At 41.8% G+C, this 27,887-nt stretch overlaps 2 protein-coding genes across 2 annotated transcripts in view; both read left to right on the plus strand.

Moving 5' to 3' along the window:
• Window positions 1-23,795, plus strand: LOC132566586 (fatty-acid amide hydrolase 1-like). Its single transcript, XM_060231765.1, has 15 exons — window positions 1-543; window positions 1,352-1,465; window positions 3,209-3,352; window positions 7,423-7,556; window positions 8,199-8,405; window positions 9,091-9,131; window positions 10,607-10,731; window positions 12,351-12,476; window positions 12,737-12,834; window positions 13,292-13,391; window positions 16,793-16,833; window positions 17,857-17,896; window positions 18,462-18,570; window positions 22,735-22,880; window positions 22,974-23,795. Exons 1-15 carry the CDS (start codon window positions 376-378, stop codon window positions 23,100-23,102), a joined length of 1,722 nt encoding a protein of 573 aa, XP_060087748.1. The 5' UTR covers window positions 1-375; the 3' UTR covers window positions 23,103-23,795.
• A 246-nt stretch (window positions 23,796-24,041) lies between these two features.
• LOC132566589 (vitamin D3 hydroxylase-associated protein-like) overlaps window positions 24,042-27,887 on the plus strand; it is a 30,972-nt gene continuing 27,126 nt past the window's right edge. Inside the window, exon 1 of the mRNA XM_060231770.1 lies at window positions 24,042-24,245. Coding sequence (XP_060087753.1) covers window positions 24,042-24,245 — 204 coding nt within the window. The remainder of the gene's footprint in view (window positions 24,246-27,887) is intronic.

A 27,887-nucleotide genomic window follows, 5' to 3' on the forward strand; every position in this document is an offset into this window, starting at 1 on the left:
GCAAAAGCTGAAGTTCGCTCCGTTCATGCATATTGTCATATTACACACATTATTCTGTTTAAACTTCTGGCTAGTAAATCTTTTACAGCCAGAAAGCCACAGCGATTGGAATTAATTCTGTAAAGAGGACATTTTTTGCTGGTGAAGTCTTCATGATTCAATCAAAGTTCTTCAAGTCATACCAGAGGACAGTTTCTCAAGTTCCGGCGCGCAACCGTGTTGAAGACCCGTCCGTAGAAATCCAAGCCGGATTTTCCAGGGGCGGTTCATCGGAATGCTGGGTATTTACGCAGGAAGTCGCTTCGGTCAAAAGCTAGTCTTTTTGCGGTGTCGGCAGGAAGGGCGAGGGGAAATTGCTTGCTTCCCGGTATCGGAATGAGTGTCTGCGTGGTCTCGGCTTTCTTGTGTTGCGGGGCTGCCACGTTTCTGCTGCTGAATTGGCGCAGAAGGAGGACGGTCCAAAGGAAGATACAAGAGGCGAAGTGGAGGCGGGAGCGCACACTTGAACAAATGGAAAAGGCTACTCGTAAATTCAAGGAGCCGGTAAGGTGCGAGAGGTGGAAATGGCCGTTCTCCAGTGAGTGCCTAAAAACGTCAAGGATGATCGCCTAAATTTCAGACCATCCTTAAGGCAGGGAGCGGAACGCATTGGTTCTTTTCCAGAGGTCAGAGTCCTCTGAGCCCTTTTAGCCCTCGGACGAATGCAGCTAGATTATGTGATAAAAGTAGACAGATCCAAGTCTGGAGAGCGCTCTTGTAAGTTTTGAAAGAAGAATTTCGACAGGAGTGACTTTCTCCTTCCTCTTGCACTGATGGGAGAGCCAGCAACTGCTGAAAGTCTCCCTTTTATGTAATATATGCACATTCATTCATGCGTATGACCAACTAAATTAAGCTGGATTTCCCCCCCTTCTGTTTCAGGTTGTAGCATTAAAGGTACACATGTCCAGAGTATGTAGGATTATATTAAAGTAAAGGTAGTCCCCTGCCAAGCACCAGTAGGGAATTCTAAAGAATTCATCATTACTGAAATCTCTTGGGTTTAGTGACAATCTACAGTGGGTTAGTACTGGAATATTCCTTACACACAATTTGGTTTTGCAGCAAATTATTACTAATATTTCTGACTGTCTAATTTGCAACCTCATTTAAATCACATGTTCTACGATGCAAGTGTAATTTGGTCCTGGAGCTAGTGCTCTGTACATTAAATCACATCAGTTAGTATGAAGAGATCCTGTTCTGTGGTGTTCTTTTCCAGCTCTGTTGAAACATGTGCATTTGCTTCTGTGGAATTAGGTTGTGGAAGCAACAGTGCATCACTGTAAACCATTATTAATTTCTTGTTCAGAATCCAGGCCACAAACCAGTGTTGATACTATCTTTCACCCTGCCTCAGCTGCTTAGCAAACTCAGGGATGGCACACTCTCACTTGAGAGTGTCTTCTACGCCTACATGGACAAGGTGAGAACTGGATTCTTTTAAAAAAATAAATAAATTTTAGTTGATTTTTTTAAGGGAATACAGAAAAAAAGGAAATATGGAATGGGGAAAATGTATGCTAAGTGTAATAATAATAAGCTATAATAATTTAATATGCTATAATAATATGTGATAATTTTTGAAAAATCAATATAACTACCTATTACAGCCTATTACATATATTCTACAATGTTCTCATACTAACTTGGCATTTTTACCCTATTTTATAAGTCTTATGTATTATGAGATATAATGTAAATAACCTCATTGAGAATCTTTTTGAAGATTTTCATGCTAGTTTGTTGTAATAAAAAAGAACCTACAGATTATACCCTTCATATTTTATATTAAATATTGTAATGTGTAACTATAAAATTGTTTATAATAATCGTAGAAAATTCATCAGTTATTTTCGAATTCACCTTTTGGTCTTTGGATGATGTAGTTTGTAAGTTTTGCCATAACTGTATATTCTTGCATTTTGTCTATTTATTTTTCAACAGTTGGGTAGCTCTCAGTTTTCCACTTAGCTGCAATTGTTACCGTTGATGTGGTTAAGATATATCAGAGCAAGTCATGCATTGTTCTATCCATGTTCATTGGCAGAATTCTAATAGCATTGTTTCTGGTGATATTGATATTCAAGATGTTTTTGAATTTCAGTATGTATTTGATATTCAAGATGTTTTTGAATTTCAGTATGTATTTCTGTCCAATATTTGCTAGGTTTTTTTACAGGACATGTGGTAAAAGGTACCATCTACCTGATTACACTTCCAACATAGTTCTTTATAGTTTTTATCCATCTTCTCCATGTCTTTGGGCATGATATACCAGGGGAAGAATAGTTTGTACCAATGTTCTCTGTAAATTTTATCTTTTGTCCATAGCTGTTTCCATTGTTGAAATAGGATCTCCTTCCCAAACTTTTGCAATCGTTTTACCATGTCTTAACTTGTTCTGTTTCGGTATCGTATTGAAGGAGTTTGTAAATATGTCCTTGAAGATGTTATTTTTTGTTCAATATTTTTTCAAATTGAGTCGAAGTCCATAGTTATCTTCATCTCGATATTTATCTTCTTTAAGTCTCAATGAAAGCTGAAGATATGTTGACCATTGTATCTTTTTTCCTTAATTACTTGCCAGAATTTGGTTAACCCATTTTTAGTGATCATATATCATTATAGTCAATGTTTTTCCTCTCGGTTTTGTCATGATAAGGTGACATCAGAGGTGATATTGGGGGGACGTATTCAGTAACCACCAGTTTTTTAGTAGGCTCTCTCTAATAACATGACCAGTATATCTTTTGGGTTTTTTAGATGTTTTCCTGATTGTTTTGCTCCAGAGATGTATGTGTAAGCTAAGTTAAAATGATAAAGCTGCAGATTGTTCTCAGTTCCCTGGGTGCAGTTCATGGTTCCTTGTCCCAACTACAAATATAAATGATATTTAAAGAAGTCTGCGTTCCAAAATAAGGGTTGGATTTACCCAAGTCATACATACCAAATCTGTTTCCTGCCAGTCTTCAGCATCGTAGGATTTATGATTTGGGGTAGTCCGAAGGTTATTTGGGGGTGTGAACTGTTTGCTTTAGCAATAGCAAAACCTCACTGTCTGTGTATGTGTTATGATGGTGGGAATTATGTCTCTAAACTGATTTTATGTCTCCAAACTAGAGAATTAGGACTCTAAACTGAATTTGCCTTTTCTTGCCTTTCATAGGCCCTGGATGTAAATAGAGAGCTCAACTGTGTGACTGATTATCTGCAGGATAGTGAATCTCAGCTTCTGCATGTGAAAAGCCAGGGAAAGAAGGGCTTGCTGTATGGGGTTCCCATCAGTATAAAGGACTCTATTAACTGCAAGGTACGTCAGAGTTCCTCATGGAACAAAGTGCTTGGCATTCCTGTACCAAATCAATAGTTGGGAATAAAGCTTACCCGATACTTTGTAAGTGCTCTGGTCAGATATCATTCTTAGATCACAAGCAATGGTGAAAAAAGCCTGTCCATTTTACAACTATTGAGCATTCATTTTTTAACTTTCCCTTCTGTACACTGTAGTTCAGGTTCAAATACCCTCAGCCATGAAGTTCAGGACCTTGTTTCAGTTAAACACTCTTGGCCTAACCTGTCCCATTGGGTGACTGTGAAAATAAAACAGGGGAAATCTATGTATACTATACTACCTATAACTGGAGGAAGAGCAAGTTAAAAATGACATGTAAATAGATGGGAAGTGTTCTTTTGTCTAGTTTCAATCCTTTCCCCTTATTCTTAAAGTAACCTTACCTTGATGGTAGTAAAAAAAGTAAGGGATACATTATGATAAATCAAACCATGAGCAAGATTTCATAAAAATTGCTGAGAGAAATCTGCTTCTGATATTGGGAGAATGAAGGGAGGCAGGCATAACTGGCTCTGTGCTATGAGCCACTTATCATATTACAAAGCCCTTGCCTCTCTTACAGGTCCTGTCAGTCAGACTTGTGCTTGGAATTTAGTTCCCAGGTGTGCATGGGGCCAATTCAAATTAGGAACACAGGCCTCTGGAAGTGGCTTAAGATTCCCTCCACGGAAATTGGCCCAGGGAGCTACTATTTGCCTTACTTTCATGAGCTACTATTTGCCTTACTTTCATGAGCTGATGGTTAAGCATATTTCCCCAATGTGAAAATAGTAACACCCCCCCACCCCAGGATATTTAGGTTGCAAAATGGTGGTGGGGCTTAAACCCCCTTCCCTAATAGCATTTGAATTGGCCCTGTGATGTCAGTGACTGCTGGGGAGTGTAGTGGTTAGACTTAAGTTTGAGTCCAGTGGCCATGGGCCCTACAGTATGCTAAGATCTTTATGGCTGACTTGGATCAATGCTTCCTAACCTTACTCGCACTCATCCCTCTCTTATACTTATGTTTGATTACATTTTTATTGTCCGGACACATGACAAAGAAGCCCTTGATGTATTCCACCAGGCATTCAACAACTTTTACCCCACCATCAACCTAACAATGAACTACTCTATCAAGAAATGTATTTTCTAAACATTACTGTAAAAATAAACAGTGGATGCATAGACATCACCTTATACCAGAAACCTGCTGACCAACAAACATACTTACATGCTTTCCGCTACCATCGTAAACATACCAAATGATCCGTTGTATTACAGCCAGGCACTATGCTACAGCCACATCTGCTCCAGTCCTACAGACAGAAATTTTCACCTGAGGGATATACAACAAACCTTTTTGGAACTAAAGTATCCACCTGATGATGTAAAGTAACAAAGTGAGAATGGTGTCCAGAGAAACCTGTTAGAAGACAGGCCCAAAAGAGATAATAACAGAACACTGCTAGTGGTCACATAGATAGAGTTCTCAACTCAAAACAGTCTAGCACATCAATGACTTATAACCTCTAACAAATAATGACAGTTCTCTTTCCCAAATACTAGGGCCAAATCTTTTATTGTGCACAGACAGCCCCCCAATCTCAAACGCCACCTCACCCACAATAATGCAACATTTAACTTGAACATTGACACTGGTACCAGAGCTTGCAATAAACCCAAATGCCAACTTTGCTACAACATGCACCCAGAAAAGACAATCACCAGTCCTAACAACATCAACTACACCATCTCAAGCTTATTAACATGCTCATCTTCTAACACTGTATATGCCATTAAATGGCAACAATGCCCTTCAGTTCTCTACATAGGGCAAACAGGTCAAACCCTATGCCAAAGGATAAATGGACTCAAATCTGAAATCAAGAATCACAAGACTGAGAAACCTGTAGGAGAACACTTCAGCCTTCCAGGACATTCAGTGGGTGATCTCAGAGTAGCTGTTTTATTGCAAAGGAACTTCAAGAACAGACCGGAAAGGGAAATTGCTGAATTACAGGTTATTACACACTTGGAACAACCCCTTCTCCAGGACTAAACAGGAATATTGCTTCCTTATTTCACTACATATACTAAGCTCATTCAGTCCTTACATCTTTATTCTCACCAAGAATGACTTCACATCCTCTTTAATTTAGTGTATTTCTTATTTGGAATAATAATGGTTGTAATGTAATACAATGAATATTAGAATGGAATGTTATTTAGAATAGTAGAGTAGCCATAACACTGCACAACCAGTCACCTCATCTCAAAGAAAAGGATGGTGTTAATTACTTTCATGCTTGAAAGGAGATGGATGGAGTGTAACAACAGGGTCTCAGTTGATTGCTCTCAGCTTTCCACAATTAAAGAAGATACATCTACACATCAGTCTCCAATTTTGATAGATTTATTTGCTTCACTGTGTTTCCCCCTGGAATTAAATCCAAACAGATTGTGACCATATAAACTTTGCTTGGCCCTTGCATCTGTTAAAAATCTTCATTACGTTGTATGCTAATTTGCTGCTCACCCTCTGCCTATATGTATGGACTGGTAACTTCCATTTCAATATATCTGAAGAAGTGTGCATGCACACAGAAGTTCATATGTTGAATGAAACTTTGTTGGTCTTCAAGTTGCCACTGGACTCCAGCTTTGTTCTGCTGCTTCGGACCAAAAAGGCTACCCATCTGAATCTATCTTAGTGATTATACTGTTCAACTAAGATCACATTTAGACCCCCATTCTCCTATGAAGCTTGATGAGTGACTTTACTTCAGATACTCAGTATTACCTGCCTCACAGGTTTTTCTGAGGATAAAATGGGGACAGAAAAACCATAAGTTCATTGAAGGAAGAGCAGGATACAAATAAATGAATCAGAAACAAATAGTAAATGGAAGTTTTGAATCCTGTCCTGGACAGTTTGATCTACTCCCTGTCCTTGGTGCAGAGTCACTTATCCCTCGCCCTTGCTCAAGAAGGTTAGAAATTTTTTCAAAAAGGTTATATGACCAAGACTTTGCCTTTCCGCATCCCAAGGAACTGTTTTAAGTGTAGATTGTATCCGGAAGAGTGTATTGATTGTGATCTACTATTGATTCTGTACTTTGTTGTAAGAACATTGATCTGCACATGCTGAGGCCAAGCCTGGGGCTAGGAGTGTCTGCGCCCCTAGGCGGAGCCTCTAACTTCCGCCCCTCCAAAATGTTTCATTTGTGCATGAGCTCAGATGACATCACCATGATGTCACTGCCACGCCCCCAGACTCTTCTGAAGCCTCCCGAGCCTTTGGGAGGCTTCGCAAGAGTGGGGAGGGGGCGGGCACACGAGGGGAGGTGGGGGGCAAGCGGGGGGAGTTGGTGGCGAGTGCAGGGAAGTGGTAGCAGGCATGAAGAGACAGGCAGGCAAACACGAAGAGACGGCAGGCACGGCGCCCCTAGGCCGAGTGGCGCCCAAGGCGGCCGCCTACTTGGCCGCCTGGCTGAGGCCTAACTTTGCAACATGTCAAAGCATTCCGAAGACCAGTCACTGCCTGTTTGGTGTAGTCACTGCCTGTTTGGTGTAGTGGTTAAGTGTGCGGACTCTTATCTGGGAGAACCTGGTATGATTCCCCACTCCTCCACATGCACTTGCTGATGTGACCTTGATTGCTGCTCAAGGGTAGTTCTGGAGAGCTCTCTCAGCTCCACCTCTCTCACAGGGTGTCTGTTGTGGTATGAGAAAGGGAAAGGAGATTATAAGCCACTCTGAGACTCCTTTGAGTAGTAAAGGACGGGGTATAAATCCAATCCTTTCTCTTCTTTTTCTGTAAAAAGTCAACAGTTGTATGAATGCACTGAGCTTAGCAACTCTGAGTGTAGCTATGCCAGTTCCAACTGATGGTCATCTCAGCTTTCTAGGTGGATCCAGGTTTCCCTAATCTGCAATAATATTGCTGGCTTCATTATGTGTACCAGAATCATAGAATCATACCCGTATTGTTTCCTGATACCAAATGTCTGTAGGAAAGTCAGATTTCTTTTTATGCCCCTGTCCAGGGTCATGATTCCACGCTGGGTTTGGTGAAACGTCTCCATAAACCTGCAACAGCAGATGCTGTTGTAGTCCAAGTGTTAAAACAGCAAGGAGCAATTCCATTTGTCAAAACCAACGTTTGTCAGTCTTTGCTGAAGTAAGCATGTAACTTTTTTTGCTATACTACATGTGTTGACGTTTGTCTTTGTTAGTTATCTTCAGACATCATGAGATGGGTTTAGTTTAGCTCTTTTATTCCTAAACTTGAAACTTGCTCTAATCTGAAACCAGCATCTGAATAACCATGCAATAATTTCTCCACTTTTGGAAAAGGACAAATATTTTTGAATAGCTAGCAGTTTCCTTCTGTTAGGGAAATGGAAGAGTTTGTGTTATGCTCCTTAACAGCTATTTAACTTCTAAGGAAAAGGAGCCCCAGGGGTCATGAAAACTGAAGGTGGCCTCTTAGCCATTTCCCTTAATTTGAGAGATGTCTGATCGCTCATTGATGAGGCAAGTGGTACTTTACACCTATTCCAGGGCTGTCTGAGCACTGTTGACCCAGAAGTGATTGGAAAATGTTGTGTGGCTTTCTAGCAATAACAGCATGCTTTCCCCCCCTTTCCTTCACCATCCCTGATTGTAAAGAGTGACTTGGAGCATGGGGCTTGAAGACAACACATGATCAGCTAGCTGGTAGCATAGGACTGGGTAGGTAAGACTCCCATCTAGAGGGCTAAAGTATATGAAGTAGCCGTGACTTCATTGTGTGTCAGTTGTATTCACACTCTCATTTCAGCTATGACTGCAGCAATTTGATCTTTGGGCAAACGATGCATCCTATGGATCACACAAAAACTCCCGGTGGTTCTTCAGGAGGGGAAGGCGCCCTTATTAAAAGTGGAGGCTCTATCCTTGGCATTGGCACTGACATAGGAGGGAGCACTCGCATTCCAGCTGCTTTCTGTGGAATTTGTGGGTTCAAAACCACAAGCAACAGAATCAGGTACTGTGCCATGTTAGATACTTTAAAAACCTTGCATCAACAAAGATACATGGACTCAACACCTGTTAAAACCTGTCCCTGGGAATGTCATGGGGCCTTCGTGGAATAGTATGTAGGCAGAAACCTTTATGAATGGTACAAGAAGTAGATCTAGAAATCCAAAAAGCAAAAATCAGTAAGTTGCATTGTTATAGAGCCCCATGGCGCAGAGTGTTAAAGCTACAGTACTGTAGTCCTAAGCTCTGCTCACAACCTGAGTTCGATCCCCGGCAGAAGCTGGGTTTTCAGGTAGCCGGCTTGAGGTTGACTCAGCCTTCCATCCTTCTGAGGTCAGTAAAATGAGCAGCCAGCTTGCTGGGGGGAAAGTGTAAATGGCTGGGGAAGGCAATGGCAAACCACCCCTTAAAAAGTCTGCCATGAAAACGTTGTGAAAGCAATGTCACCCCAGAGTTGGAAATGACTGGTGCTTGTGCAGGGGACCTTTCCTTTCCTATATGAACAAAAGGCTAGGTTTGAGTTTCTTGTATTTGTTTATACTGCTGGCTTTTGTGAGGCAGAGTGATGCTTCCTTCTGGATTAATGGTGCGACACCTGAAGACAGTTCTAGTTTGACGTCTTACCCAAGCAATGATGTTGAGAGCTAGGAACGAGATCTTTGTTAAGATTCTTTGTGGTCTTTTCACAGCAAAAGAGGAATTGTACCCAGCATTTGTGGGCAAAAGTCAGGTGAGTTATATCATCTGCTTGGATGGAGTTGGAGTCAGTGTACTGTGGATGTGGCAGGGTGGCATTCTTGGTATGTAATTGCCTGCCTTGATGAATCCTAGTGACAGGATCAATTCAGGTTTATTAGTCTAATCTGTCTTCTGTGTTACTCCAAAGAGCACAGAATGGCATAGATGGGGGTAGTTATACAAAAGCTTTAAATTTGAATTATTTTAAAATAAGAAACTCAGGGAGCATAGCACAAAATGACATGGATAGCAGGAGTATTAATAATGGGCAAGTTTATCTGCAGTTTTATTTATTACCTGAAAGGAAGATGAGGTGTTTTTTTCCAAATGTACTGTTAAGAAAGAGGGGGGGATCACATTAAGTTTGCATATACGCAGGGCTTTTCTTGAGCAGAAATGCACAGGAACGCAGTTCTGGCTGGCTTGGTGTCAGGTGGTGTGGCCTAACATGCAAATGAGGACTTGCTGGGCTTTTTCTACAAAAAAGCCCTGTATGAAACAATGGTGATGTCAGGGGATGTGGCTTACAATGCAAATGAGGTCCTACTGGACTTTTTCTACAAAAAAAGCCCTGCATAAACGTTACAGTCATTTAGGGTAATTAAAACCCATTTGTGTATAATCTTTTTAGGGGAAATTGATTTACATTCAGGGCCATTTCCCTTTTGGGTAAATACAATATATATGCGATTTACACCCCACCTTTCAACCTTACATAAATTTATAAGAGACAGCTTATAAAGTATCTATGTTAAAAAATTAAGTATATATTTAATTTATTATAATATTGTGTGTGTGTGTGTGCACATGTGTAATTTGCTTTCTGGGATTGTGATAAAGATGTCCTCTTCACATTGTTTCTCAAAATCAGGAATGGGCACAAACCGGCTCATGAGGCAAAATTCAGCCTGGTTTGGAGCCCCGAACTGGTGTTTGGGGAAAGGCGCCTTCCCTAAACATTTACCAGGCTTTTGTCCAGTTTGGCTTTTCAGGCCATTTAAAAAGCTGAGCAGCATGGGCTAACAGCTCACATGTTAGGTTTAAATGGCTGCGAGCCATTTCAGTCTTTTTCCCCCCCCTGTTTGGAAGTGGGGTGGAGGGAGTGAAATGAACTATGACTGCCAGCCATTTCAGCCTAACAGCAGGGGGTTCTGCCTTTCAGCTGTTAGGTTTAAATGACTGTGAGCCCTTAAACTTATCAGTTTCACTCCCCCCCTCCAAAGCAGGGGGAAGCAAATTGACTGGGTTAAATGCCTTCTAGCCATTTAACCCTTTCCAGGCGCTCCCCTCCTCTTTTCTCCTGGCTGCGGCTTACTGCTGGTTTGGTTCAGAAAGTTTTTGGCTTGATTAGGGAACCCCTCCAGACTGGACTGGAATGTTTAGGTTTGTGTCCATCCCTATTTGAGATATATGTGAGGTGTGGCTGACCATATTTTCAAGGCCTCCACTCTTAACTTTTTATTCCAGTTAGTGTGGGAGTAGGACCAATGGCCAGGGATGTTGATGATCTTGTTCTGTGCCTAAGAGCCCTCCTGTGTGACAAAATGTTCCAGCTGGACCCCACTGTGGCTCCTCTTCCCTTCAGTGAGGAGGTGAGATTTTTTTGGGGGGTGGGGGGGAGTGTGGCTTTGGAGAGTAAACAAGACCTGTTTCCTGCCAGTGGGAAGTGTGGAAGTTAGGAGCGGTTAGTGAAATCTGTCTCCCCTTACTGTAGAACAAAGCAGGAGTCAAGTTTCACCTTTAAGATCAACAGAGTTTTATTCAGAATGTAAGCTTTCATGTGCTAGAAGCACACTTCATCAGACAATAGGATGAAAAGCTTACATTCTGAATAAAACTTCATTGGTCTTAAAGGTGCAACTTGACTCCTGCTTCAGACCAACACAGCTGCCCACCTGGATCTATCCCCCTTACTGTAGTTGGGTTCACAGAGCCAAAAGCAAGTTGTACCCAATGGCTCTGTGAGAAATATTCGGGAATAAATACCTTCTATTTCTTTAAGCGAATAAGGTGCATTCTCTTCCCCTTGCACTACCACAAGGCTTGTTGAACTGAGAATGCAAGTGCAAAAATGAATTGTAAGCACCATAAGGCAGCAGCATATTTAAGATAACAGCTGAAGTTGCAGAGGGAGTGGGATGCATCCATGGATTTTGGTCATGAGAGGATGTATTTTGAAACAGCACTCTGCATCCAGGTAAACATTTTCAGGCAAACAACACATCAAAGGAAAATGTGTGGGTGCTACTTTGCTCATGTTCCCACTTCTGTGTCCTCTGATGGAACATTTTTGCCATTCACATTTCCCTGCAGACAGTAACTGGTGAAGGGTGAATGCTAACAGAGATTTTACATCATTTTGCAACTCAGGAGGGAGAAAAGATCTGAAGTATACTTGTGCCTTCTTAGAATGTACTTTGGATGTGGCCAGTCTCCACAGTGATTCTTAGCAGCCCACATCGGCTTCACTCTCTTCATGGCAGTTGCTTTCATGAAGAGCAGGTTATCAGCCTCACTGTAGTGTCATCTTGCAAAGGAGATGTTTTCATGCAGTGCAGGATTGGAAATGTAGCTCCAGTTTAAAGAAAGGTCCATACTTTTCCTTTTCCTATTACAAAAGTCAAGTTTTGAGGTTACAGATACATGGATCTGTGTAATTCCTTCAGCTGAGTCTAGAAGACAAGACAGTCTCCTCCAAATGTAACCGAGAATCTCTTTTACAGTTATCAGCCTGTTTTTTCATTAGCCAGCCAAGTTGGTAGAAGGATGCTTAAGGATTAATTTTGTTATAGTTACAGGCAGGGCTTTTTTTGAGCAGGAACGCAGTTCCAACTGGCTTGGCATCAGGAGATATGGGCTAATATGCAGATGAGTTCCTGCTGGGCTTTTTCTACAAAAAAGCCCTGGTTACAGGTGATTTTACATAGCCACAGCTGCTATAAGGAGGGGGAATGAATTGTTCAAAGCACATTGTAAAGTCCCTTTTTAATCACTTGCCCCAAAGAGGGATAATTGAAAGGGTAAATAGACTTCAATTTAGAGAGGAATCATGAGCAGGTCTATTCAAAATTCCACTGTTCCCTTCAGTTGGACTTAGAATTGTGCTGTCTCTGATTTTGTCTTTCAAGAGACCGATGTGTTTAATGCTTTTTTTTTGGGGGGGGGGGGAGTGTTTCCCAGTTATTTGTTTCCCCTTCTTTTATTGTTCCAGGTATATTCCAGCTCTCAGTCCCTCCGAATAGGATACTATACCACTGATTCCTTCACCTTGCCAAGCCCTTCCATGAAGCGGGCTGTTCTGGAAATGAAGCACCTTCTAGAGAAGGCTGGCCATGTGGTATGTTTCCTCCTTCATCTTTCAGTGGTTTGTTTCTATCAGAAGGGCAAGGCAGTCATTGTAATAAAGCACAAATATTCTTCATAATTGTGTATCTAAAAAAGAGTTCTATATCACCTCAAGAGATTTAGTGATTTTCCTTAGCATGTGCCTTTGCTTCCTGGAATTATCTGGTGCTGTTTGTGGCCAATTAAACTGTGTGCTCATAGGGCCTAAGAGTGAGATGAATTCTGATACTATTTTTATTTTAATTTTTTTAGCTGGTGCCCTTCAAGCCCTTACAGATAGAACATTTTATGAGCACCCTTATTCCAGCAGTGTTCTTTGCAGATGGTGGTGCCACCTTTCTAGAAAACTTGTAAGTCTTTAAACTGTGTGTGTGTGCATGCATGTGCATAGGAGAGGAAAATAGTCTCCCAGTGCTGGAACTGGAAACATTAAGCCTGTGAGCGTAAGCAGCTGGACAGAATGTTGATGTGTGCTACTGCACATGAAACAGAATTATATGAAACTTTTACCATTTTCTTCTTACGAGTTTTGCACAAACTTCTGTTGTTTCTCTGGCAAGAAGGCCCATAGGAAGTAACACAATGCCCTTATGGAATTGCCTCCCTACCCTTCTTGTGGGTTTCTTGAAAGCTTCTTGCCATACATTTGGTACAAGACCTGGATGCATAGGATGACAGTAAAGAACAAAACTTTTTGAGGGACAGCAGGGTGAAGTTTGATGGCATCTTCAAGGGCAGAAAGGCTCAAGGGTTAAGAATATAAAAGGCACTGTGTAACTTAACTGGTCTCGTCTTCTCACCTTTCAGCCAAGGGGAGTTGGTGGATCCCAGCATAAAGGAATTGTTGCTTTTGGCAAAGTTACCTGGTTGGTTAAGAAGCCTCTTATCCTGGATCATCAGAGCAATAGTAAGGCTTTCTTCCAGGTGTTTTTTCTGTAATAACAGCAGCCAGTGATTGTGATGACTGTGAAGTTCTGCTACTTCTTTTTGAGACAGAAGAGCTATTAAACTGGAAACAGTTCCAGCATGCAGTTCCCTTAAGGCAGGGGTGGGGAACCTTTTTTCTGCCAAGGGCCATATGGATATTTATAACATCATTCGTGGGCCATAAAAAATTATCAACTCAAAAAACAGTGCTCTGCCAAGGGAGAATGATTCAGGCCAGCAAAATTAATGAAAATAATTGTTTTTCTATTTGAAGTCATGTGGGGAGAGCCTAATCTGACACACACACGCACGCACACACATGGCCTGCTGCCCTAGGCAAATGCATAGGTCCAGAACTTCTTTGTAGAAAAAACCAGCAGGAACTCAGTAGCATATGAGACCACATCCCCTAATATTAACATATTAGGTCACACACTCATTAGCATATTAGGCCACACCATCTGGGATAATCAAGTGCAAACTGAACTGTAACAGTAACTTTTCCTGGCCCCGCAGGAATTCTGGCCAGCCAGTCAGGCCCCAGAGAGGCTGCCACACAGTACATCTGGGCCCCGTGATCCCTGCCAGGCCCTGGGGAGGCTGCTGCACAGCGTGACTGGGCCCCACAATTCTCACTGGCCAGCCAGGCCCCAGGGAGGCTGCCATATGGTTTGGTTTGGTCCAGCATATACGGCCCTCGGGACGGAGGTTCCCCACCCCTGCCTTAAGGATTTAAGAAGATGTCAGTGATAAATTTCAATAACTCATTTCCTCTCCCATCTTGAAGGGGTTTTACCCATGGCATTAAAAAAGGCTGTTAAATCCAAGAGGAAGTCATTTTTCTATATGAAATCTCTTGAGTTGAAGGTCAATTAATAAGGCTTTTATTTTTATTTAAAGGAGTTCAGTACTAGGTAAAATTGCAAAGGTCATCTTAGAATGATTGTTTGGGTGGCCTAAGAAACTGCAAGGGAAGGCTGTGTAGTTTACTCATGGTGAAAGCAGGGAAGGTGGATGGAGTGTCAAGAGAATAACAAGGCAGGAGTGCAGGCAGTTACCCTCCATTGCAACCTGCTTGCAGGATTGGTAGGTCTTTGCTCAAGACTGAATCTGGCACTTTCCCCTCCTAGCCCCCCTTTGTCCCTCTTGTTTGGAGCTGGAAGTGAAACAGCTGGTCAGTAGCCAAGGCATCCTCTTGGGGATTGTGCCAAGTGTTTACTTTAAGTGTGCTGGAGGACTATTCCTAGTAATGAGTGATGGGAAACCAACTGGTGCTTCAAGACAGAACACTGCCAATGTCCAACTGGCAAATACCATAGTAAAATATTTATTTATTTATTTTACTAGATTTATAGTCCGCCCTTCCCCATAATGGGCTCAGGGCAGATCACAGTACGGTAAAAAAATAAAAATCCAACAATAAAAATATAAAACAATGAACAATCAAAATATGCAGCATGGATGGTACAGTGTGTTTTATAATTTAAGATATAAATATCATAGGTGTCATGGATGTCATAGCTGTAGGCCTGATATCTAGCAGTCCAAATAGTTGGTCAGCACAGGGAGGTCTGTTAGATGATATAAGCAGTATAGGATACCATTTTGAGAACTTAAATAATACTTGAACATTTTGAGGGTACAGAGAGCTTTTGTACAATTATGTCTCAGTGTCAGACCACATGCTTGACATACAGAAGGTCCCAGGTTCACTTTATGGCATTTTCAGATGACACATGGTGTGTTTGAACTGTACAAAAGTTGAACTACTCTCAAAGGGTATGTGTCTTTGGATGTGTACCACTGTGCTTCAAATGGGGTTGAGATTTCATCGTCCCCCACTGTTTGCTCCCTAATGTAATGTACACTTGGCTGCAAATCAAATTCAGACTCCCCCATCCACGCCAAGGCAGGCTGTCATTCTTTTTGTTTCTTATTTTTAAATAAAAGAAAATGCCAAGCATCTTGGACATTTATCTGATTACTTACTTGACTGGCAGCTGAGGAAGAGTAAAGGCCTCCTCTGAATTTTTATTCTCAGATATTTTTTACAGTGGGACTCATCCATAATTCAACCTGGATACATGGGGAAAATTGGGATAATTAAGACTATTTTTAACTCAGTGCTTCATGATTATAGCAAAATCACCTCTTCATGCTACCTTAGTTTGTCAAGGGGGACATTAAACTATCGGGTATGGCCAGAAAGGTTTGCAGTAATATGTTCCTTCTGTTATATATCAATTAACCATTGCATTCTGCTAAAAGAGCCTCATGTATCTTAAAGCAGTGTACATTGCTTCCCAATCAAAGTTCCCACTGTTATCTTACCTCCTTTCATTCTTATTATCCTAAACAATGTGCAGATTAACTTCTCATGATCTCTAGCATTTACTCCAGGATCATGTTCCTAGGGTTTGAATGGGGGCAAATTCTTTAACTCGTGGTTCAGGGTAGAGCTAGGCTGAGAAACATGTGATTCTGTGCCAGTAGATTCCTGAGAATCTTTGGCTCTTGCCAGTTTCAAGGCAAGATTCGACACTTCCTTATTACGTTGATTAATTAGATCTGAATAGTAGTAGAAGAAGAAGATATTGGATTTATTTTTTTTTAAAGCTAAAAGTAGTCCCTTGCATAAGCACCAGTCGTTTCCAACTCTGGGATGACATTGCTTTCACAACATTTTCACGGCAGACTTTTTACAGGGTGGTTTGCCATTGCCTTCCCCAGTCATCTACACTTTCCCCCAGCAAGCTGGGTACTCATTTTACCGACCTTGGAAGGTTGAAAGGCTGAGTCAACCTTGACCCAGCTACCTGAACCCAGCTTCCTCCGGAATCGAACTCAGGTCGTGAGCAGAGTTTAAGGCTGCAGTACTGCAGCTTTACCACTCTGCGCCATTGGGCCCTATGCTCTGAATCTCAGAGTCTCAGAGCAGTCACAATCTCCTTTACCTTCCCCCGCCCCCACAACAGACACCCTGTGAGGTAGGTGGGGCTGAGAGAGCTCCTATAGCAGCTGCTCTTTCAAGGACAACAACTACGAGAGCTGTGACTGACCCAAGGCCATTCCAGCAGGTGCAAGTGGAGGAGTGGGGAATCAAACCCAGTTCTCCCAGATAAGAGTCCATGCACTTACCCACTACACCAAATTGGCTCTGCCAAGTATGCCATAATTTGCAGTAAACTGTATGTGGATGAATGAACTAGGGTAAATTACTGGGGACTTAGGGTAGGAAAGTCGTGTCGTGAAGTGCCTGTCCCAGAAAGGTACATTTAAATTTAAATTTCCTATTTAAACTTAAAATTTTGCAATGTTTATTTTTTTTTTAAATTTAAAATTGAGTATGGAAACTTATCAATTCTTTTTTTTTCTTCTTAGAGTCCTCGTGTGTCAAAACTCCTGAGGAACATGAAGGAGAAGTAAGGAGTGATGTGCTGGAGACCTGAGACCATAACTCTTCGAATTCTGCATCTTTTATTGGATATTTATCTTTCAGTCTAATGTGAAAGGATAGAAGACAGACATGGCTCCTCCAGCCAGTTCTCTGACAAGTTCTTTTTGATTGCCCCTCTCCTCCCATACTGTGGCAAGTTGGTCTCAAAATGTGCCACAAAACCATTTTTCAGGGATGAGGGTGGAAGAGGTAATCTAGGAGGCAATGAACATGAGTAGCTCTGGCTGCCTTTCTCTTGCAGTAACAGGAGACGTAAATGTGCACGCCCAGACTAAGAGATGACAACCTGAACTGTTGTTTCTTTTTTGTCTGCCAAAGCCACTTCTTAGTAATGCCTGAATCAGGTAGGCATGTAGCAAAATCTTTTGTGCAGTTTTGCCACCACAGGACTACCATGTGGGGAAAACAGCTTGTTCTGAAAGCATGACCATATCAAAATCCACCTGAGTATGAGAGAGGAGAAGGTTGGAGGGGTGGCAGTGGGGCAGGCTAGCAGCATTTGGTGATGTACTTTTAAATAACCAATGATGGAGCAAAGTTTGTGTCCAACCAGGCACCTGAGACCCCTTGTAAGTCTTTTCAGTGAAGGTTCAAGTAAAATATGGGAGCCCCAATCTGGTGGGTGTGGCTTTTGCAAAAGGGATCAACGGGAGCAGAGGATTCTTGAACCTGTTCCTCTATGCCCTTTTAAGTTGTTTTTTCCAATTCCCCCTTATAGAATTGGAATCAAAGATTTTTGGGGGGGGACTGCTTAGGGGAGGGAAAGGAGCAGTTGCAGGCAGAATCTTCAAGCAGGAGAGTTAAGCACCCCACTTCCCTGTTCAGTGATGCTTTATTAGTTTAGCTCCTACAACTCTTCACATTCTGGCTTGGGAGCATGTATTTCCCAAGGACCTAGGTAGCTCCATTCCAACTGTAAATATGAACATGAAAGCAGCATCTCTGCAGAAATATACTATTCACTGTTTTTTGTTCCTTGACATTTCAGGTCCGTCAATCAGCTTTGGAAATTTCACTCTGAAATTGAGGTGATTAAAAAAAATACTACTATAACCTTTACCAGCATCAGACCACAGATATTCCAGGCACAACTAAGAGCATCATAATGTGTTTATTTTAAGTTGTAGCACAAACCTTTCCAGTGATTGGTTTGCTGTCATAGGAAAACATCCATATGGTTGTTGCCACTAAGTATGCCTCCAATGATGTCCAGTTCCCACACTGTTTTAATACTAGCTTTTTTCTCCTATATAATTTTAACTTAGATTGCACCAAAATCTCTGGATTTTTGTACTCAGAGACAGCTTCTCCACCTCTCCCTTACTTAGCCTGAAATACCTCTGAAAGGGGAACAGGGGACCCCCATACACTTTGTTAAACTCTGTAACTTCATGTTTGCGAATGACTTCCACCTTCTAGATTTTGACTTCTTAGGGTACCTTTATTTTATGCACTTGTTCAGTTTGATGGCTCTTAGAAAATCTAATTTCCTTCGTTAGCACTGGAGAAGAGTCATGCTACTTGTTCTAGTTATATTCTTGTTTGCTTTCTGACATGCCAAAGAATGCTTGTCCTGTGCTTTCCCTATTTTAGGAATACCGCCATGAATTCATTGCTGAATGGAAGAGGCTCAATCTGGATGTGATGCTTTGTCCTGCCCTGGGTCCTGCTTTTAAGATTGGGTTTCCAGGGAAACTTTCAGGTACTTAATGGAAAATCAAACTGGCAGAGGCCACTGGTTTCCATTAGAGTACTTCCATAGCATTCAGAAAATTTTCACGCCATCTCTGTAGAAATATGCCCATGGGAACTTACAAAATAAAAATAGTAAAAATATAGATTAAAAATATTAAAGCCCAGCTGCCAATCGTGTTCCGAATTCGTTACAAGGTGCTGGTTATTACCTTTAAAGCCCTTTATGGCTGAGGACCTGTCTACCTTAGGGACCGCCTCTCTCCATATATCCCCAGAGAGCACTGAGATCTAGCTCCCAAAATCTCTTAAAAATCCCTGGACCAAGGGAGGCCAAACTGAAAACAACTCAAGAGCAGGCCTTCTCAATAACGGCTCCCCATTGGTGGAATCACTTACCAGCAGAGGTTCGAGCCCTGCGGGACTATAATCAGTTACGCAGGGCCTGTAAAACTGTCCTTTTTCAAATGGCCTACAAGATTGAATCCTGAAGTGACACCTAGCCATCTAATATATACTGTCTTGTATTATAGCACCTTAACTGTTGTGGTTTTAATTAAATTATTTAAATGTATTTTATTATATTTTATTGTATAATGTATTTATTGTAATCATGGCACTTTCCATGTCTGTAAGCCGCCCTGAGCCTGCCTTGGCGGGGAGGGCGGGATATAAATAAAAAATTATTATTATTATTATTATTATTATTATTAGCTTTATGGGGGGGTGGACTCAGCCTAGCATAAAAATAGTCCACAGACAGCTTAAAATAATTTTGCAGACTAAAATAGTGTTTTAGAAAATCAAAGCTTGATTAAAAATGTGGGTGGACAAAAATGTTTTGTTCTGCTTAAAAGAAAGCAAGGGGGATGGTTCCACTTCAGAAAAAAAGTCTGATTTCCACCTCCCTCACATTGAAGGCAGGGCACTAAGAACAGGACTGAGTCTCTCAGGCATGTGGCTTCCAGAGTTTGAAGGTGTCATCAGCAGGGCTTTTTTTGAGTAGGAACACAGTTCTGGCTGGCTTGGCATCATGGGGTGTGGCCTAATATACAAATGAATTCCTGCTGGGCTTTCTCTGCAAAAAAGCCCTGGTCATCAGTATAAAACCTAGATTCCCTCAGAAAATGAGCTCAAGAAAAGCTGATTTCTTTGTTTTTCTGTGAAATAGTCCAAGGTGCAGAACTGGGCTCATTCACTAATGGTTCAGACTTGTTTAAGCACTGGATAACTGGTAATGGAAATTCTTAGGCATTTTTCTATGAGACATGCTATGAATGTAGCTGACTCAGCTCCCCTGTCTCAGTATCATACTGTGTGATGAAGCCTGCCATTCTCTTCTTGCTGGGTGTATTAATCAATGAGTTTTAGAGACTGTATTGTCAGTGGGAAAAGTGCAGCTTGGTTTGGAAGAAAAATTATCCCATCCCAGACAGCTTTTGCTTTGAAGCTCTCACAACTCCCTAACCCTTCTTGGGAGAATAAAGGGATCTCAGATGGAATAGCTGAGTATCTGTATTCTTGGTTGTGAACCCAGGACACCAGTAGTTCAGACTTTTCCTTGTTGTCTAGTTCATTTTTTCATAAATTATCTCAGTGGCTGCTTCTGTGATGCAAATGGTGTTACATTACTGGTAATCCTTTCAGTGTGATAGGTGTGCCACAGGGGAGTCGTAACATTTGTTAAATGGCCTCCATTCAATTAATTCTGATCTTGTGGAAAGTCTTCACTCCATCACTGTGTTGTGTTGAAGGCTGTTGACACTGGCATGAGATTTACATAGTTCCATGTATGAAGTAGCCCACATGATCGTTTGAGGTAAGCTTCTCTCTCTGGTCAATTTGTTAATGATTATTGCGGTACTTGCAGAACAATATGCAATAACTAGAAATATAGTTCAAAGACTACAGTGACTGAGGAATGACAATTTCCATTCAAATACAGTTCAAGACAGGAATCAAGATGTAATCCTGTTCAAGGGATTCTTCAGTATACAGATACCTCTTGTAAAGGTGAATATAATCACTGCAATCAGTAACAAAGAGTATTAAAACTAGATATCTTTGAAATTTTTCAAATATAATTTTAAAAAGACCTCTGCAGAATTTTATTTAACACAGCTGCAGTTTGAAACATTTCCTTGTAATTTAAAAATTAATAACCCTTTAGTGCTGATACACAATGTCAGCATTCTTTATTTACACCTGGCCTGAGCAGAGTAACAAAAGTTGCTAAAAGTTTAAAAGAGCCTCACCTGTATTGTATAGAGACAGGAATCAACAACAGCAGAGAAGCTTCATTCAAATATATATTCAGGTTTCTAAGTCAGGGATCCCCGTAAAGCAAAGTAAACTATAATATTTTCTATAGCCATTAAAGTTCATACATCCTTACAGATCTGATATACCTCTGTTTGGATACTTCTAACAGCAGCCAGTGAAATAAAGGTCTCATTACAGACTGCAAAGTGTAAAGTGCATTTAAAGGGAGAGTGCGATATGATAACAAACTGGGTGGTGTAATAATTGCCATAACTCACTCATTGAATGCCACTGAAATTGGAAAAGTGCTAATTAAAAGGGGCTCACATACTAAAAAGTATATATGTAATCTGAAGATAAAAGGGGAACAACCCCAATAAATGTATTGTACATAAATACAGACAAGATTAGGAACATGTAGAAAAGCAAGGTTACATAGGAAAAAGACAATTGTAAAGTGGTTATTCTGTTTTACTCATACAGGAATATAGGCAGTGTATATGGTTCATTAAAATGTTTGCTTAATCCAAACTGGAGTTAAGACTATATGGCATGTAAGATTTTAAGACTGTAAATCCATTTGGTCTCCTTGTACAACTACAGTTTATGGAGATCCACTCTACTAAGAGGATGTGAAATATTTTCAAAGACAAAATACTGCAAATCACTACATGCATGTCTTTTTTCTATGAAATACACAATAAATGGTGCTTCTGCAGCTATAGTTAGCATGCAGGAGTGATGTTCCACTATATTTGTTTATTTCAATTTATATCCCACCCTCCCTGCAAGTGGGCTCAGGGCAGATTACATCAGATAATGATAATATGTAATAATTCAGGAGATTAAAACAGTTAAAATATAAACAGACAGCCATTGATTAGGATTCAGTGAACTCAGTCGGAGCTGCTGGGGCAATCAAGAGCTTCTTAAGAACTGGGCCAGATAGAGAGGCTGCAGTAAGGGAGGTCAACTTGAGTAGATGCCTGTCACCTCAACCAGAGGCCTAGCAATTTTTGCAGTTCTTGTGAAATGGTAGAACTTCTGGCAGGGTCCTAACCTCAGGTGGGAGTGTGTTTCACCAGACAAGGGCCAGGGCAGAAAATGCCCTGGCTCTAGTCAAGGCTAAACAGATGTGTCCTACTAGAGCAAATGCTCATACTAAACAGACGTGTGTGCTACTAGAGCAGATGCTCATACCTATGTATATTAAGCCACATGGACATGTGCTAATGTGTTACACTTAGTATTGCAATTACAGAAATTGTACAGCTGAGGCTTAACAGTGTTCAAGCCATTGTATCTCACAAGAGCAAACAACATCCCCTGCATTTATAATTACTGAAGAGCAATTCTTTTGTTGTCAACATTTAGCTCTTCTAAAGCTAACAAAAAGGAAATCATTATATCCAGCTATATTTTTAACCACATGCCAGTGTTTATATCCCACCCTAAGCCTGCTTCGGCGGGGAAGATGGGATATAAATCCAATAAATCAAATCAATCATATATTATTCTTTGGATGGAATAGGGCAAATGTGTGTAGTGTAAAGCACAGGAAATACTATTCTTAACTGGGTTAGTTTTTCCTAGGAGCAGTGCATGCTTGGTGTAAATATTAGCATAAAAACAATCAATCTTAGTATTATGATAAACATTTTTAACATACAGTGTTTGCTGTGGCACTACATTTCTTTATTTACGCTCAGCACCCTCCTTATCTCTTTGTCTGAAAACAGGATAACAGTTTTCTCCTAGGTTTTATAATGATGATTTGTGAGGTTTACATTGCAGAGCTGCCTGCTGAAGATGCACTGCCTGAATCATAAGATTATCTAGATGTTCCTCCTAGCTAGAGATGCTGATTGCAGTATGTGAGGTGGTGTCTCTTTTTTCAAAAATATCTGCACAGTGGGAGCAAGTTACACCATCTTGTATAATGTCTTGGATTGCCCTGCTGGAGTGGTGCCGGTCACAACAGTGACAGAAAAGGATGAGGAGGATCTGAAAACTCTCACGGGCCACTACAATGATATGTGGGACAGGACCATTGTGAAGGTACATAGCCCGGCCTTCTAAGCAAGGTCACTTGCTGACAACCTTGCCTTGATGTGATATGAAAACTTCATCTCCCCTATTCTCTTCTTACAGGCAGTAGAAGGAGCCATAGGACTCCCTGTGGCTGTCCAGTGTGTGGCTTTGCCCTGGCAGGATGAGCTGTGCCTCCGTTTCATGAAAGAGGTGGAGAAGCTGAGCCGGGAAAAACAAAGAAATTGCTGAATTTGGTGTTGCATAAAGCAAGGCTCTGGGATCTGGCTCTGTCTTTGATTAAACAATTTAAGTGCTTCTTTATCTCATGACCAGTAAAATTGCAGCAAAAGTCACATGCTTGCTTGTCCCTCTGTGAATGATTCCAACAAAGGTTCCTTGCAGTCTGTGAAGCTGCAGCTGCTGTGTTGACACAGCCCCAAATGGTGAGGTTGGGAGAGTTTGCCTGAATGTTCTGGAAACTGGGGGATGAAATTCTGAACAAAGAGGAAAGAATGTAAGGATGTTCTTCACCCCCCCCCATCCCCCCCGCCGTGCAATGAATTTAAAAAATGAGAGCAGAGTCACTGGCGTGCAAGAGACAGGGTACAATGGGCCATTAATAAGTCACTCAGTATAGGAATGGGTTAATATTGCAGCTTCCTAAGCATGCCAGTGAGCTTTGGTTTGGACAGGAGCACCTTTTAGTTTAAGAGTCTGCCTCTCCTTTCTTGGCCACAATTCAAAGTCCTAAAGGTTGCTTCAATAGCTCTAGTTTTGGCTGGGATTTTGAGAGACATTTTTATTTATTTAAAATGTTTCCATATAGATAAAAGATCATGTTATCATTTTATAAATTTGTGACCTTTTAAAGAATTATCAAATGGGATTTATTTTGTTTGTGAATAATTGGTGTATCATTAAAATACAAATACATGTTTTAAATTGTCCTTTATTTATTCTTGTTTGTAACTGAGTTATGTTTGGAGAGGGGGGAGAAGTATTTGGTTTTAACAAGAAAAAAAAATCCCTTGGCTGCCTAACTACATAATGACTTGAGAGGAGATGACTTGGGAGGAGTCTTGGCCTGAAGTCTGAGACCCTCCTCTTCTGGAATAGCTCTGCAACAGACCACTAGATAGCACAAGTTGCTGCCTACCCATGCAAGAGAGACAACCGGGAACTTTTGTCATGAACCTGGATACGCTGAGGGAGATTTTGCCTGTGGATGGGCTACATGCTTCTGCAGCCCTTGCCTGTGGCTCAGTGGCAGCTGTGGTGGTGTGGAAATGGGTGCTGCACAGAGGCATCCATAGGAAGATGGAAGAGGCCAGGCAGTGGCGAGACAGAAGCCTTGAGCAAATGGAAAGAGTGGTTTTGAGATTCAAGCAGAAGGTGATTCTTCCCCACCCCTACCCCCGGTGGGTTGGGAATGGTGTGGAGGCCTCTTCTCAAAAGTGGGTTCTGATCACTTCCTCTGAGATGATTATTTTTAAACTTTGAGCATATCTGAAAGGAAGAGTACAAATATTGGAAACAAAGCAGAGTCTATTTAGTCTCTGCTATAATCTTCCCCCTTAAACATAACCTTCCTTTCTATCTGTGTTGGGGGGGGGAGGTGTTCAAGGTAAGCTTTCAGATGCAGCCCTGAAAAGCTGGAGATTACCTACCTGTGAATAAAGAATGAGACTTCACCTTACTAATAGCAAGTCAGTGGCATCCATGTGCGCTGTGGGTATTTAGTATTTAAGTAAACTGAAATAGTGCGGTGGACTATGGACCATATTCTATGGAAGAATATTAGGTGGGTCAGATCTCTAATTGCCTGAATCCTCTCGGGTTTGTTTGTTTTTTAAATCAGACCTGGTTGCAAAATGAAATACACCTGAGAGATTTCTGAAGGTTCAGAAGTGGGTTTTTGAAAACTAGCTAAGAGTCATATCTTGGAAGCTAAGCAGGGTCGGCCCTGGCTACTTATTTCGATGAGAGAGGAATATCGGAGTCGTGATGTGGAGGCAGGCAATGGCAAACCACCTTCGAATGTCCCTAGCCTTGAAAACCCTACAGGGTTGTTATCAGTAATCTGTGACTTGGTGGTACCTTCCACCACCTCAAAGAAATGTTCATTTACCCCATTTCTGAAATTCCCTAATCTCTAAAATGGAATTCTGTGTTTAAAAACTACTAGAACAGGTTCTAAATTTTGAGGCAAAATTCTTAAGAAAATGTTTTGGAAAATGAGTTCATAGTGACTACTGAACCCCAAAGTAGTCTCTCTCATTATTCCTGGGGAATTTACTTAGGTTCTAGGTTTCCAGCCTCGTTCTGCCATTCAAACAAATATTTATCCATTTGGAATATTTCCACCTTACTAGAGTAAAGATGCCAGGGATGGCCTATAATGACATTGCCTAGGTTCCACATCACATCCTGCACTCCCTGGGTGCTTCAGACATCTCAAAGCAGTCTGCTGCTTTCTCTGTCTCTAGTGTCTTGAGTTGTTACTCCTTTTCAGATAGGTACACATCTCCCCGCTCTTTAACTATGGGGACATCTTGCCAAACAGCATTATTACCCTGGGATGCACTGAGCTATGGTGATCAGAAGCTGCTAAGCATGTTACAGACTGAGTAGTGCCAGTCTAAACTAATTTAGCAACAAGTCTGGTTGGGATTCTCCCAATCCATCTAACATTTCTTGCAGCCAGATGGCAGCTGCAGAGAACCTTACTTTCCAAGTGCTGCAAGGCACAATTTTGAACAGGTCTGTGGTGCAGGGAAAGTAGAGACTTCAGCCTCCCCTCCCCCTGCCATTATCCTAACCTATAATACTGGGGATGCTAATTTGCCCGCTTGAGGAAGCATGTGCACTGTACCTGCAACAGTGCATAGGAGTAAATGATACTTTTCTGGGGCTATTTCAGATTGGGAAAGGGGCATGGGGGAGAGGGCAAAATCTCATCCTCCCAATACTATGGCCTAATTTGAATCAAGACCCATCCCAGTGGTGGGAGGGGGATTGTTTCCCTGCTGCTGCCACCTGGCTGTGGGAAATACATGTCAGGTTGGGATAACCCTGACCTGACTCATGACCAAACATCTAGTGTAATTTAGCTGTATGTCTGCTTTGCTTCCACACAAGGAAGGAAAAGATGCTCCCACAGAGGGTAGAGTGGAAGCAAGTGGGGATGGAGTCTGCCCATTATCCTTTGTGTCCCTGTTCCTTCTCTTGTATTGGTGCAGAAGTGCCAATGCAACAGCAATCACATGCTTCACTGCCTGTAACAACCCCTCCCTCTTATTTGAGCTATGGCACAAAACCACTGTGGCTCAGCTGCAAAGTAAGAAAAAGCCAATTGAATGGCTAAAGGATGGACAAGGAAGAAATGCACCTCTGATCTTCACCATTTTGAAGGCTGAACTCAGTTTTGCCCCTTCTCTATATTGGCTGTAAATGTACAGGTGTCAAACTCATTTGTTATGAGGGCTGAATCTGGCATAAATGAGACCTTGTCGGGCCATGTCATGCTGGGCCATGTGTGTGCATGTAGGGCCATGTGTGTGCATGTATAAGATTAAGTAGCAGAGACAAAAACTTTATAAAAAAACACACAATTAAATATTTTTTAAAAAAACTTAAAACATGCTTAAACATTAGCACTCTTTGGTCTTAAAGGTGCTTTCTCTGTATTTCTCCCACGGGATCCAGGGAACTGGGCGAAGGAAGCTCTGGTTCTTTCCTTCCTTCCCCAGGGAACCTAGAGGGGGAGGAGCCTCAGCCAATAGAATGAAGAGAGGCTTGGCTCAGTAGCTCTGCTGTGCAATTGAGAGAGCCTGGCAAAACAAACTAACCCTCCCCCCTTCCTAAGGGAGGAGCCTCAGTCAATGGAGAAAATAGATGTTTTGCTCTGTAGCTCCTGTGCGATTGTGCGAGCCTTGCAAAGCAAGCTGTTATGCAGAAGGAAGCAAGAGAGAGGGAGAAGGAAACAGATGACAGCCAGTTCTTCGAGGGCCTGATTCAGCCCCCAGGCTGCATGTTTGACACCCCTGATCTACATGGATTGCTCTTTCCACAGCTATTTTTTCTTTGAGCTAGATCAAAGAGAAAGCCCCGCAAGGCTCAATGAGTCATGATCAAAAGGAGTACAATGTCATGTGGAGCTGTTTGGCCTTTGGGAGAAGGACTGATTGAGGCCATATTGACAGCAACCCCTGGGAAATAACATACCATACAGCTTCCGTAATTGATCCAGTTCCAGTAGCTTATTACTGCTCAAGAGCAGCCATCCCACAAAAGTCAGTGCGGTAAAGTGGTCAGAGACTGATTAGGACTTGAGTCTCCATTCTGTCATGGAAATAGGGTTACCAGGTCTCTGTTGGAAAATACCTGGAGACAAGGCTTTTTTTGAGTAGGAAGGCACAGGAATGCAGTTCCAGCTGGCTTGGCATCAGGGGATGTGGCCTAATATGCAAATAAGTTCTTGCTGGGCCTTTTCTACAGAACAGTGGTGACACCAGGAGTGTGATCTAATATGCAAATGAGCTCCTGCTGGTCTTTTCCTACAAAAAAAGCCCTGCCTGGAGACTTTGGGGGTTCCAGATGGCTTGGCACCAGGGGTGTGACCTAATATGCAAATGAGTTCCTGCTGGGCTTTTTTAAACAAAAAAACGCGCTGCCTCATTTTTCCCTGTATCACTTTCCCAACACTATTTCCTCTCTTTTTTCTTCCTGGCAACAGGCAACTCCTATACTCTCCTGTTTCTCCTTTAGGGTTGCCAACTCCCAGGTGAGGGCAGAGGATCCCCCGGTTTGGAGGCCCTCCTCCTGCTTCAGGGTCATCAGAAAGCGGGGGGAGGGAAGGGAAATGTCTGCTGGGAACCCCATTATTCCCTATGGAGATTTATTCCCATAGAGAATAATGGAGAATTGATCCGCAGGTATCTGGGGCTCTGGGAGAGCTGTTTTTTGAGGTAGAGGCACCAGATTTTTAGTATAGCATCTAGTGCCTCTCCCCAAAATACCCGCCAAGTTTCAAAA

Source organism: Heteronotia binoei, chromosome 2, assembly GCF_032191835.1.
Source record: "Heteronotia binoei isolate CCM8104 ecotype False Entrance Well chromosome 2, APGP_CSIRO_Hbin_v1, whole genome shotgun sequence".
NCBI lineage: Eukaryota > Metazoa > Chordata > Lepidosauria > Squamata > Gekkonidae > Heteronotia > Heteronotia binoei.